This window comes from Acanthopagrus latus, chromosome 9 (genome assembly GCF_904848185.1).
Source record: "Acanthopagrus latus isolate v.2019 chromosome 9, fAcaLat1.1, whole genome shotgun sequence".
Classification (NCBI taxonomy): Eukaryota; Metazoa; Chordata; class Actinopteri; order Spariformes; family Sparidae; genus Acanthopagrus; species Acanthopagrus latus.
In genome coordinates, this window is record NC_051047.1 from 29,169,043 (window position 1) to 29,183,396 (window position 14,354).

Consider the following 14,354-nt stretch of genomic DNA (forward strand, 5'->3'; position numbering starts at 1 on the left):
AGCACTGATGGCCGCTGGCGGACTCAGGACTAATAGTTGGACACCTGCGGTTACTGGAGGTGAGTTAGACCTTGTCCACACGTACCAAAACGATCTGTTTTTCCTCCGTCTTCCTCGGCATCGTTTCAAGAATATTTGCATCCACACGGATCCACTGAAAACGACTCAACACGCTGTAGTTCATATTCCAGGCCTATAGGTGGCGCTTGAAATTCACCAGAAACGGAGAAGAAGAGACGGAGCTTGTGCATAAAGCTTGCGCGCTGTTTACAAACAGACAGTGGAGGGAGAATCCAAAAACAAGAAGAAGAAGACGAAAATGGCGGGTGCAAGGAAACCAGAAGCGTTTGTGTGGATCGATAATGAGGTCGAACTGTTGCTGCGACTCACACTCGACTACAAGGCGAGTAAGTTGCAAGAAACACGAACACAAGCAGTAGTCCGCCATTGCTGTTGTTGTTGCGGGGTTCAGAGGTCGAGAGGTGGGAAAGTATGCGAATTCGCCGTCCACACAAGAACTGGAGGGCTGCGTTTTTGGATTTTTCCACCCTGGGACCCGCTTTCCAAAAAGTGTGTTGACAGGATCCGTGTGGACGGACCGTCGGTCCAAACGATGCAATACATTTGCGTTTTCGTGTGGACAGCCTCTTCACCTGGTTTTAACAGCCCCGGGACCACAAAGATAAAGTAAATGATTAACGCTTCCTTAAAGGTAAGAAGTCAGACCTCACTTCCACTTTGACATCAGCTGGTAGTTAAAATCACTTTATAATGAAATGTTAGTTTAGCAACATTAGCAACGGTTGTTAGGGGAAACACGTAGTGTGAGCTAGCTAACATGTTCACCACTGCCGGTGTTTCGGATTAACGCGGGGCTGTGTTAACTGGCGACCGTCAGCCGAATGCGTCTGTGGTCACCGCAGCTACAAGAGATGATGAAAACGGGAAGAGAAGACGTAGCTGTCCTCAGATCTGCCTCTTTGTTCAGGTTTTCTCTGGTCAAAACACACCTGATACGTGTTCGGGCTGCTGTTTGATTAAACGTGTCTGACCCTCAGTCGCTGTATCACAGTTGCTGGTTGTTACGGAGGACGTTGTAAACAGGAAAATGGAGCGTTGCTCTTCCTGTGAATGTTTCTATCTCTAATAAACCTTTAACAGGCCGACACCTGAGGCTCCAGCCACCGGCAGGCAGCAGGATTCGAACCTTATCACAGCCTGGAGCTTCAGTTGTCAGCCTGTATCTCCTCCTCTGGTTACTACCAGCAAAGAACAAACCCACCGGCCCTCCAAGTCTTCTCACTGGAAGTTCTTGTCTGGGCTTTTCACTCTCACTTTGGGTGTTGGACTTTATAAGAATCAAACGGTCGACCTCAGTAGTTCAGAGCAGTTGTCTATCAGACTGACAGTGTCTCTGCACACCGAGCTAATCAGTATACAGCAAAAACAGTAAGAAAGAGGAAAAAAATAATTTGTTTCCGCTCAGAACCAGTTTCAGACATTTCAGAAAATAGATGATAAAAAAAAATCTGAATTGTTTTTCCCAGATGTTTTTTTTTCCACCTAGAAAAGAAATTGAATCTTTAGAGAAAAAAAAGAAGTATTATCTTTTAGAAGATGTTTTTCCACTCATTGCTAGTTTCACACATGAAAATGAAATCTATAAAAAAAAAAAAAAAAATCAGCAATTTTTTGCCCTTTTTTTTAACTCTTACTTTTTTACTTCTTACTTTTTTGGGGGGAAAAAAATCTATATCACAGTTTTTTTTCCTCCTGCAAAAATATATCTAAATTATTTTTGTTTGTTGTTGTTGCTCTTGTTCCCAACATAATCAAAAGATGAAAACAATGCTTACTTGGCTCTGATACAGCATGTAATCTGTGAAGTAACTAGTAACTACAGTTATCAACTCAATGCATTGGAGTTAAAGATGTATAATTGTACTAAGTACTGTGTGTGAGTCAATGTACTTAGTACGTTGTATGTACAATGTACTTAGTTTTTTCACTGAAATCATTAATTCAATCTGACTTTTAAGTACTTTATAAAACATTGTTTTATCAGTCCTATGTTGTTAAGTTATTAGTTGTATTCTGAGCGTCACAGTTAGGGCATCAGCAGTATGTGTACACATGATGAGCTGTAGATGACTCAAACATAAAACATCATACTGTTGATTTCATGTCTGTGTTGTTGCTGATGGGTCCCTTTGATTGACAGGGACAGCTCTGTAAACTGAGAGCAGTAATCTGATTGGCTGATGTGGATTTATGAACATGCACAGAGGACAGAGAACCAGCCCCAGACACCACATGCATGCTGGGAAACATTAGCAGGTGAGTCAGTGTGATGTCGGAGGTAACCAGTCGTCAGTTGGGTGAACGTCAGTGATTCTGATACCTGCTGTCATGATAACTCTGGGTTCACTGATCCAAATATGAGAAGCTTTTATAATAAGCAAGTCATTTTGCTCCGCCCATTGCTGAAACCTATAAAATACGAACATTTCCACCAGATTTGAATTTTGTGTTTGGTAACTAAAACTTGCTCACTTGCTCACATTTCAGAAGTTTAACCAGTAGCAGTAGCAGTAGTCTTTGTATAATCCTGCTGACAAAACAACCAACAAATGTACACGTGTGAAAACACAACCTCTGTTGATTCCCAGAAATCAAAGTGCAAAACTTCTGAAAGTTCTGAGTATCTTTGGGTTTTGGGAGTTTTGTGGTGAAAAAATATTTAAATTAAAGGACTTAAAATTCCATCGTTGTCAAAAACTTGTTTGTGAAAGAAATGAGCCAGTTGATCAAGAAAATAATTTGAATTTGAATCAATTGTAAAAATAAGTTGCAGATCAATTTAGATGTCTTATTCCCAGATTCTCTCTCAGTCTGTCTCTTTGTTGAGTAAAACGACTGACAGGTGTGACGAGTTGCATAAAACGGCCCCTCTGTCATCCCATGATTCCTTGCAGGACGGTACGAGGCTGACCAATGGCGCCCCCCGGCCTCTGTGATGTCACAGAGATATAAAGCCCCCCGCCGTGCTGCTGGCTCCTCTGAGCAGAGTCAGCGTTCCCGGCCTGGACGCCTCGGCTGGAGGGACTGCTGTCAGTTTGAAAAACAAAACTACACGGCACTGACCGCCTGTAGTTTTGTTTTTTTCTGTGGGGTTCCTTCGAGGCTCAGCTCGTTCTCCTTTTGGATTTTCGCACAAAATTTTCTGGATAAAGAGATTTTCGATTTTCTGAAGACAGCCCTCTGGGCATCCCAGGCATCCTTGTGCACACAAGTAAGTGTCTTTAAATTTTTCCACAGCGTTGTGATTGACGAGCAGCAGCTGACAGACGGCTGCGGGATTCACACTTTAACGCCCAGACATTTGTCTTCTAGACCAGACTCCATTCATTTTCTAGTGACTTTTCAGGAAGTGACACTGGCACATTGAAGGCTTTTTTGCTGGTTTTTCATGTTGAAGGTTATAATGGGACATCCCAGAATAGCCCTGATAGCATCAGACTGGACTCTCAGCTGGGTGGCTGATGGCTTTTTAAGGGAATCAGCAGCAGGGCTATCAGTTGCTCCTCCAGCTATGTGCCACATGGTGGCTGTCAATCAAACAGAGGTGTGGTGGTGGGGGTACTGCGGGGGGTGCTGTTATTTTTAGTGGTTGGTGTCCTGTGTTAGATAAACCCCCTCGTTACATTACACAGAGCTGTGTGGGGAGGAAGTGTCTGACTGACAGCAGGGTCACATCAGAGAAGCTTTTATTTTGGAGGAGAGTGAACAGCTGTTGGTCTGTCCTCAGGGCTCATTATTTTTAGTTTTATTTAACTTGAAGTGTCGGGGGTTATATGCTGCAGCTTTAATCCGATTTTAAGGTGCTGAGGCTGAATATACAAAATCTGTGTGAGACGCTGTTTTGTCTCCAGGAATAAATGGTCATTGTGTGAGGAATACTGAATAATGATGTTGAATGCTGACCTGATCAGCTGGTTTGAGCTGATGCTTCAATTGAAAGTCAGTTTTTTTGTGATCGACTGATTACATGAGATTTGACGCTGAGTCAAATCCTCGACATTTAGCAGGCATGTGAATGATTTTGTTTTTATTAAAATGTGTGTAATGGGTTTTTGTTGAAACATTCAATTTCTTTTCTGTCATTTTTATTGACGTGTTCCCAAATCAAATATGTAAAGAAAGGGGTGACTTCTTTAAAGAGGATGTAGAGTAGAACAGGAGGGAAGAGACAAAAAGTGTTGTTTTCATTCTGTATCTACATGTAATACAAAACAAAATGACACAGCACAAACAGCAGATAGTGACATAAAATGTTATGTATTGTTCTCAGTATAGTCAGAACTATCACAACAAAACAGCTGATTAAAAACGGGACAAACGGTTGATTTAAAAATGAGTTTCTCATTAAAACCCCAGAAAGAAAAGTTCTTTTGCAGTAGTAAAAGTTTTGACAGTGCAATAGTTCTTCATTTTGAGCTTCAGTCTTGTGTTATAATTAGGTAGAGCTCAAATCATTAAAATAAGATACTAATAATTAAGATATGAAAAGTAAAAGTTTTCACAAGAACAACTTCTTTTAATGTGTGTTTGATTATCATTACTGCTTATTGAGTAGGCAGCATTTTAATGTTTAAGTTAGCTACTCTCTATACTGATAGCAAATTTAATCAACAATATTTCATCATATTTAATAAGTTAATGGTGTGATTTATATAAACAAACATGCTGAGTAGCTCCAGCTGTCAGATGAATGCAGCACAGATATGAAATGCAGAGAAGAATAAAGTGTGAATATATATATATATATATATATAATATATAAATAAAAATAAATAAATAAATAAAAACTTTCCTTGACTTGTCATAAACACGTTGGCTGGTGAATCTTTTAATAAGTAGAGATGACTGTTGGGCGTCAGACCTCCAGCTGGCAGCGTTACACTCACTTCATCAACATGCAGTCGAGTCATCAGATTAAGTTTAGCTGAAACCGGATCTGATCTAAGTGGACTTAACAGAAAAGGATTTAAACTGCTGCAGGAACCTGATTATCTCTCCACACACACTGTAACATAAATCTGAGAATTTCTCTGGTTTATTAGTTTTTATAGATCTTAAATTTCATGAGAGAAAATCTAAAAAAATGAACTCAAACAAGGTACTGATCACATGCTCTATGTAACTTAGATGGCTTCGAAACAGAAAAACAAATGAGTTTAAATGTTGATCTTAATGAAAAGATGAAACTTTATTTTTTATTTCATTTTTTATGGTTAAAATCTGTTAAATAAAGCAGCTCCATCAAAATCAAAGCTAATGCAAAGGGATTTTAATGTGATCAAATCAGAAAAAGTCCTAAAAACGACCTCATTTTCAAAACTCCGTTAAATAACTTAAACAGCAATAATTTAATTAATTGTGAAGCCTTTAATTTGTGCATAATTCATTTAAACTACTACTACTTATTATTATTATTATTATTATTATTATTATTATTATTATTGTTGTTGTTGTTGTTGTTATTGTTATTGTTATTATTATTATTATTATTATTATTATTATTATTATTATTATTATTATGTAGTTAATGATCCCCTTTAAATTCTCATTGGAATTAATTAGTGGGTGAATAATTAAACTGTAGGAAATAATGATGAGCTTTTTATTTTATTGTTTACCTCAAGACACAAGAGTTTGTTACAAAACAGTTGTTGAAGTCCTTTAAAACTACTTAAAAATAATTACTAAATGAGTAAATCATGTAATTAAAATTCTCTTTTTTTAATCTTGCAGCGACTTTCAGTTAAAGTATTTGATTTTGGAGGCCAAAATGACAATTTGAGCAGAGATCAAGATGATAAAAATACGAGTGTGCTGACAATTTGAAGTGTTGTGGGGTAAACAACAGCAGCTGTTAGCCAATCACAGCCAGTCAGATCCAAACAGGAAACTACAGCTAATCAGAACCAAAGCCAGAACAGAATTCAGATGGTGATGAGATTCAAGGAGACCTCAGATAGTTGTAGGAAGTTCTGAGCAGGCGACTTAACTGCATGAATCCAGACAGAAAGAAGTATGTTGTTTGTCAGGTCATAGTTAATGGTCCATTCGAGTAAACTCTCTCTGATGGAAGGTTCTGGTCAGAGCCAACCAGGGATCAGCTGGGGCCAGTTAAGTCTTACCAGAGCCACCTAGATAAAAACTGGGACCATCAGGGCCAAATGGAGCCAAACAACCTCAGTCACAGCCAACTTGGATGAATCAAAGCTAACCCAGCCCAGTCAAAAGAGTCCAAGTAGGTCAGAGCAGGGCCATCCAGGCCAGAACAGGTTCATCTAGGGCCAATCAGAGCCAGTAAAATGTATCCTCTGACATCACTCTGATGCTCCCCTCCTCCGACCCAACAGAGACTCCAGCAGAACCATTCAGTGATGATGGATCTGATTTAAAATTCCCTTGTGTTTCAGACTCTGTTTTCAACCCAAAAAAAGTTGAATAACTTGTTCAAATTGAACATCCGCACAGTTCTGAAAGTGTGCTAGTTCAGTTCACTCAAAATCTGTCTTTTATAAGAGATTAACTGAGAGCAGATCAGCTGAGAAATGTTATAACTTTTGTTTTGTGACAGATTTGAACCTGGTTTGATATATTTCTGTTTCTTCTGTCCTTGTCAAAGAAACACATAAAAATAATAAATCTGCAAAAACTTTTTCTTGAGACCAAACAGGATTGGCTGGACAGAAGTGTTGCTCATGGACACTTCAGCAGAGGAGAATCTTTAGTTAGCATCAGATGAGCAGATATTGACCTTGTTATTGCCTTTTAAAACATTTTAATTTATTTGTTTTGCAGCACAAAATCTAATTAAAAAAACACATTTGAGATATCAATCACAAAGCAAAATAGAATAAATTAGATTTGTTTTTGTAATTTTTCAGGCTTTTTTTGGGTTTTGAAGTGCAAAATCTAAACAAACTGCAACTAAACTGAGTTCGTCCGTCAAGACGACGTGAAACTCCGCTGGAGCTGAAACTGAAAACCAGTTCCCAGTGCGAGGTCAAACAGGTGTTTTAGTCTGCTCTGAGCTCTGCGGTGGATCCTCTGGTGGTTTATCAGCCAGACCCTGTGGAGCCTGGATCAGGTCCAGGGACAGACTCCTAAAAATAAACCCTGAGGGATCAGACCGACCATCTGAGTCTCGCTGTCAGCAGACACGGCACCACATCGCAGCTTCTTCAGTTTTATGGTCTTTACACATGTTTAAGACTTTTAAAAAAGTGTGTTCTTATGTTGCTGTTGTTATAATTGTTTTATAGAATACATATACAATATCAGTGATACAACGTACTTGATACACAAATTAATTATTCTCAATTCCTTATGTCATTTCTACAAAACTTTTTTTTATGATTAAACAAATGAAGTACTGAAATAAAGCGGACTTACAGGCAGTTTGTCAGACATCGTTGCCATCTTTCAGTACGACGGTTTTTGTTTCTCTCTCTCCACACACTCTCCGTGGTTCATTGTTGAGGATGAGTTATTGAGCCTAGTTTACAACAAATCTTTTGAATTTTCTGTTCTGTGGTGGTAAAGGTTTTGTGAAATAAAGAAAATAAAACTACTTGGTTAAGACTCAGAAAAGGCTCATATTTCTTGTCAGGCTCTTTTAAGAGGAGAGAATCGTCTTGATTTCAGACTGATCCGATTTCTTCTCGATAGCCGCTGCTTAAAATTCCTTTTCTACTAAGACCAGCTCAGAGTATGGTTAGACTTTTTTAATATATAATTTGGATTTGTAGCTCTGACTCAGTAGAAGATCATTAGTTCTTGTGTCCTTCCTGATTACAGTTGGGATGTCGGTGGTCTGACATGTTGGATTTTTATAGGAGATAAAATGTTGCCAATAAAACCTGAGAAATATTGGCTGTTTGAAAACGTTTGACACCAGTGTCACTATGATACCTGAGTTCAAAGGCAGATGCTAAAACTACATTAATATCTTACTTGGAGAAACAAAACAGATTTTCTTCTTTTTTTTTCAAATCTATCAAACAAAGTTGTTTAATGCAACAAACTGCCTGTCAGAAGTTCTATGTGAAGGTAACTGCACAAATGTGTGAAGGTGTTGGAGAGCAGCCTATACAAGGCTATAAAGCCTTTTGTGTCTCCAGAGGGAGCTGTGTGAAGTCTGATAAATGACTCCAGCTGTTGGAGTTTGAGTTGCACTGTGGGTAATGTAGGCACCGAGGAGGAGTGTGTGAAATAAATATCTCTGGCTCTGCTGCAGCGAGTTTGATCTTCTTGTTTGATATGTAGATTATTTTCTGTGCAAGAGAAGTTTGATGCTAAACCTGTGGAGGCGATCAGAGATCAGCCAACAAGATTTAGAGGCTGATCAGACATTTCCCAGTTTTTCTTTCCTTGATTAACCCAGTACAGACACATTTCAGCTGCGACGAAAACGTTTTTTTTTCTATTAGATACCCAGCCCCCAAAGTAAGGAAACTGAAACTGGCTCCAGATCGTAAGAAACATTGCAGGGAACAAGTCATGATGTGGTGATGATTTCTGTCGGAACAGAATTATTTTCTGGACTTAAAAATGTGAGAAACTGGCAGTGTGAACCATTAAAGAAAGGTTGTGGTTTCCTTTGGTGCAGTTTGAGAAATAGAACTTGTTGTGGAGTTGTAATTTGCCAACTTTACAGTAATTGTCTTTTCACATTTTTCATATTGCTCTTACTCAGGTTTTCCTCTTCTGTTCTGACCATTTCTTTAATCGTCTCTGTCTTGTCTGCAGGGTGCCAACCAACATGTCAACACAGGCGCCAACATTCACACAGCCGCTGCAGAGCGTCGTGGCACTTGAGGGTAGTGCCGCGACGTTCGAGGCTCAAGTTAGTGGTAAGAAGCTTTCTGACTCACAGTTCAGATGTCAAATTTATTTTCATAACCTGTTTTTAATGCACTCTAAAACAATTCATCTTTAAGTTCTTATCCTGTTAGTTTTTAAATTTCATGATATTATAACTAAACGTTTCTTTGGTTTGATGGATGCTTAAGTTAGCTCATGGGCTAATTAAAGGTGTCAAAGTCATTGTTATTAAATGTTTAATGAGATGTTGTTCTCCTTGAAACACTTACCTGCTCTGTCCTCCTCAGAATCAAATGAAAAGATTGTTATCAATTTGGATTAGATTAAACTAATCTAAAACTGTTGCTTGGCCTAAAGAATGGAGGGGGAAACTGTTAATGTGTGTAGCCACATAACAGCATAAGTAATGCTAGATGTAGTGTTGGGTTATTGTAGCAACAGTCAGCTAGAATATTAGATGAGCAGTTCACATCAGAAATTTAAAGATCTGTGGTCTCTCTGACCGCTGTGGTTCTTTTTCCTGTCTAGGTTCTCCAGTTCCTGAGGTGAGCTGGTTTCGTGATGGCCAGGTTCTTTCCACCGCCGCTTTGCCCGGCATTCAGATCTCGTTCAGCGACGGCCGCGCTGTTCTGAGAATCCCCGCTGTGACTGCCGCACACAGCGGAAGATTTTCCGTCAGAGCTACCAATGGTGCTGGACAAGCCACGAGCACCGCTGAACTCCTTGTTACAGGTGAGACCTCTCACTGTGGGCCACTAATGGGCAGGTTATTGCTTGACCCTACCAGGTCCAAATCCAGTGGCCTGAGGTTTCATGGGTCGCCTAACATATCTTCTTTTTAGAAAGTATCAAACAGTTACAAAGAAATGCAAAATGACCACAAAGAGTGAAAAAAAAAGTGAAACATTTGTGTCTGATATCAGCGTGATTGTCTTTCTGCGCCTTAGTTTGAGTCTAAATTTATCCTGCTCTCAGCCGAGGGGCGTGGCCTGTTACTTAATCCAGTGATAAAACAGATATAGATGCAGCTGTTGCAGCATAGCTTTCCTTAAGAGGAATCCCAAGTTTATTGAGTGGACAACTTGAACCAGTAAAGAGCTCATGTCTGAGTCCGCAATTACAAAACTCCACATGTCAACTAGTTTATAATAAATCAGCAGAAACATATGAAAAAGAGAGTTCAGAGGTCAAATTGATCTTCATCTGTTACTATGTTCATATAAACATCATGCTGGGTCTATTTTTCTGTCCTGGAAGTGGATTTTTGTTTTCTAGAATGGCGAAGGATTGACTTACCCTGACACTCCTGCCGTAACAAATCATCACTCCACCTTAACCAGTCCAGCCAACGAAGGCAATGATTACTTGACAGAGTCAGGGCAGGTCACTCCTACGCCATCCAATGCAGAGAACACTGGAATACTGGAATCTTCTCAAGCTGGTTCAGTCTTCGTGTGAGATTGTATTTTCCCACAAGGATCGTAGAACTCAAATGAAAGTTAAGATGTGAAGCTCTTACATGATTAGCTGGTCAATTGTTTATTTGATAAAGAGAAAATTACTGAGGAACAACTTTGATAATGGTTTTTGTTTCTTAGTATTTTCTGGTTCCAAATTCACCAGTTATTTTCACCTTTTGTCTGATATATTTCAAACTGAATAAATAATCAGTTAGTGAAGCCATGAAAATAACAATAGTCTGTCTGTCTTTACACTGATGACAGTTTTACAGCATCTGATTCTACTCCAACCCACACTCTTTTAAGACTTATTTTAAATGTAGATAAGACATTTTGTTCTCAATGTTTCTATTCTCCCCAGCTGTACTGTCATAACTTTAAATGGTTCCCATGTCACTCTTGCTGACCCCTCCAAACATTTAGGATTAGTCTTGTCATTCAAGAATCAGAATCATCCTTTAACACAAGAAAATCAAATCAGACATACAGAATCAAACTATTGATTTAAAAACTTGATTACAAAGCCTGCCATCTAAACTTTTTTTAGAATCCTTTCTCATGCTCGGTATTTAATTCTGTATAGAAGTATGGTTTGAAGTTTGTTATGTAGGAAGCAAAAAGTGGTTTTGCTCTTTTAACCATCAGTTTCATTGACAGATTTATGAGTCTCAGGTCTCTCTTGAAAGAAAAAATCCTGAAGCCCATGTGATTTCTTCTAAGTGAACATGTCATCATTAAAATCAGGCTAACAAGACATGTTCTCTGTCCCTGCAGCCGAGACGGCACCTCCAAATTTCCTTCAGAGACTGCAGAGCTCCACAGTGAGACAGGGCAGCCAGGTGAGGCTGGATGTCAAAGTCACAGGAATCCCAACACCTGTGGTGAAGTTCTACAGAGAGGGAGCTGAGATCCAGAGCTCAGCCGACTTCAGGATCCTCCAGGAGGGAGACCTGTACAGTCTGCTGATCGCCGAGGCTTTCCCAGAGGATTCTGGGACATATTCAGTGACTGCAACAAACAGCAGCGGACGGGCCACCTCCACAGCTGAACTGCTGGTTCAGGGTGAGACCCTCAAACATTATGAATTTGAACTAAACTGCTGTTCATGGTCAGACATAATCAAGAAGTGGAGAATGAGAAATGTGTTTTTATAAGAAACATCTTTAACAGCACCAGAAAACATGAGTAATCGAGGTGTAGAAGCTGTTATTCGTGTCAAGATCTAAATCTATGTGTATTTGCTGCAGGTGAGGAAGCTGTACCTATGAAGAAAACCAAGACTATTGTGTCCACATCACAGATGGCATCTGCCCAGACCAGAGTTCAGAGGGTGAGACATACTGAAAACAAGCTGGGGCTGTCCAAGAAGCAGTTTTATCGAGTTATCTGGTTAACGTTAAGTTAAACTTAGAACCCTTAAAAATCTGAAACTCATGTAAGATGAACTCTTTCCACAAGGTTATCCAGATAAGTCAGTGAGACTGATTCAACATCAAAATATAGAAATGTTATTCATTGTGTAATTGTTTATGTGCACAGTTCCCCCAAAATGTCAAATGCAGTCATTATCCTCTTGCTGTTGGATCTGTTTTACATTACACATTCTAATGTTTGGGGCTGAGAATTTTCTGCATATATAAAGATGTTAAATATAGTGTGGAGTTCTTGTGGTGGTGAATTGTGTGAAGTCATTTTGAATGTTTTTTTTTTTTACTCCCCAGAAGGTGGAGGCCAGTTTCCAAGCCGCCACCATGATGGAGATGCGTGTAGAAGGAGGAATGATGACTCAACATATGGCTCACAAAACCCCTCCACGGGTTCCCCCAAAGCCGACCTCCAAGTCCCCACCGTCCTTCGTTTCCAAAGTGTCAGGAGGACGCCAGCAGTCGCCCTCACCTGTCAGACACGTGAAAGGGCCGACGCCCCAACCTGTCAGGTACGACTACTGCCACTGGTGGATTCTACAGATGATACAGAAGTGACAAAAATGATGAAGTGTTTGTTTTAGAAATGAGAAATGGATGTGAGCACATGGTAATCAACATCTTTGTTGTCTGCAGACCTGTTTCTCCCTCCACCAGAGTGTCTGTCTCTCCCATCAGACCAGTCAAGTCTCCTTCACTGACCAGGAAACAGGTGAGAACACAAAGTTCAGCGGTTTAAGATTCCACACTCACCAAAACCACAGACCTCAGAACTTCTGCTCCAGGTCTATCAGATTATAGTAACCACCACCATCATGCTGTCCCCCTCTTGCAGGTATCTGGCTCTGCAGAGGTTTTGCCCCCCTGGAAGCAGGGAGACTATATGGCAGAAGCTAGCTACACCACTATGAGCAGCATGACCAGTGTAAGTAGCGCCACCCAGCTACATATGGAGAAGCACTGGGAGCAGCAGGTCACCGCCACCAGAGAGGTGAGGATGGAAAAGACAGTGTGAAGCTGCATGCAAAGTTTAACCAGCAAATCTTTCAGAGTCATTCAAGGAAGTAAGAATACCACAGTCATAGTGGACTTGTCTGGAGTGTGAACATGAATGTAGCAGCAGACTGAAGTCAACAGCACACATGTACAATAAGCTATAATTGAACTAACTGAATGTCACGAGGTGACACAGTGCCTTGGTCCTGCTCTGCTTATGTGTCGGTGGCAGATTGAACATGTGCTGATGTGTTGATGTGCTGTGAATGCGTCAGGTAGAGCATGTTTCCCACGACGATAAGAGCGAGGCTGTGGCTACAGTGGTGGCAGCTGTGGATCAGGCTCGTAGCCGGGGGCCACCTGAGTCCAGAGAGCAGGTAGACCCCCAACTGTCTGCCTCCATCACACCACCAGCTCTTCAGACTCTCCCTTCATTCATCTTTTTTCATTTTTTCTGCTTTGTTTACTCTTTTTTCCCCACTTCAGTCACTTTCCTAATGTTGCTTGGAATGAGCACATTCCTGCTCCCCAGAGGATGAGCTATTTTCACTGTAACAGCACCAGCCTGCCCTTGATGGCAAGGTTAAAAACTCCACTCCCAGCCTAAACTTTGCCACAAAATATATAGAAAACAACATATTACATTTGAGGTAATAAGTTACGAAAATGTACAGAACTGGGTTTTTAAAGGCTTTATAACATGCAAGGCGGCAGTGAAGGACGCCAAGATTTACAGACATACAATTAGGTGTTATCAGCATAAGAATGATAGAAATGAGAAACTGTTGTAGTTGTGGCATATTTAAACTAAATTAAAATGGGCCAACTATAGAGACTTGTGGGACACCACATTTTGAAAGCGCTGATAAGGAAAGGTGACACTTGGACCTCTTTTCATTTTCAGTTTTTGCACGATACACATGCAATAGTTAAAACTAGAAGCTACGTTGATAAAACTCAGCACACCACTGTGTGTAAATATGACAAGATGGGAGATTTGGATGGTTTATTTCTTTACTTTTAGTGGAGCAACTGTTGGACCCGCCATCACTGAACAGCTCCCTATTTCTTCCATTGTCTGTTTTTCTTTTAATGATGACGTTCATCTTTTCTTCGCTTCACACTAACAAGAGTAAACTGCATGATGCATGGGCTCAGTGATTCAGTGATGATGAATGTTTCTGCTTGAATATTCTTTTATTCTTCTACTTGTATAGTATTTTTCCAGCCTTTGTCAAGTTCCTCCCGTTCAGAACTCCTTATATGGATGACCTGAGATCTAAGAGCTCCTCCTTGTGTCTCCAGGCTGAGGGAGGGAAAAAAGCTGAGGCGGTGGCCACAGTGATGGCTGCCGTTGACCTCGCTCGTGTCCGCCTGCCTGTACATGGGGAGGGTGGTGTAGCTGAAGAGGAGGAGGCTTTAGAGGTGGAGATAAAGCAGCAGGGCAGAGAAATGGCTGCAGAGAAACATGTTGTTGTGACAAAAACATCTCCTGCTGAACCGACAGCTGCTGTAACTGCGAGCTCAGAGCAGCGCACAGTCCAGGTCTCACAGGTCGGAGGAGTTTACTGAATTC

At 40.4% G+C, this 14,354-nt stretch overlaps 1 protein-coding gene across 1 annotated transcript in view; it reads left to right on the forward strand.

Moving 5' to 3' along the window:
* The first annotated feature begins 213 nt into the window (after positions 1-213).
* Positions 214-14,354, forward strand: part of ttn.2 (titin, tandem duplicate 2) — a 202,854-nt gene continuing 188,713 nt past the window's right edge. Inside the window, exons 1-12 of the mRNA XM_037110653.1 lie at positions 214-712; positions 2,222-2,337; positions 2,976-3,292; positions 8,824-8,927; positions 9,427-9,630; positions 11,133-11,420; positions 11,606-11,688; positions 12,080-12,294; positions 12,419-12,494; positions 12,618-12,773; positions 13,054-13,155; positions 14,084-14,332. Of these exons, the coding sequence (XP_036966548.1) occupies positions 8,837-8,927; positions 9,427-9,630; positions 11,133-11,420; positions 11,606-11,688; positions 12,080-12,294; positions 12,419-12,494; positions 12,618-12,773; positions 13,054-13,155; positions 14,084-14,332 (1,464 nt within the window). The 5' untranslated portion in view covers positions 214-712; positions 2,222-2,337; positions 2,976-3,292; positions 8,824-8,836. The remainder of the gene's footprint in view (positions 713-2,221; positions 2,338-2,975; positions 3,293-8,823; positions 8,928-9,426; positions 9,631-11,132; positions 11,421-11,605; positions 11,689-12,079; positions 12,295-12,418; positions 12,495-12,617; positions 12,774-13,053; positions 13,156-14,083; positions 14,333-14,354) is intronic.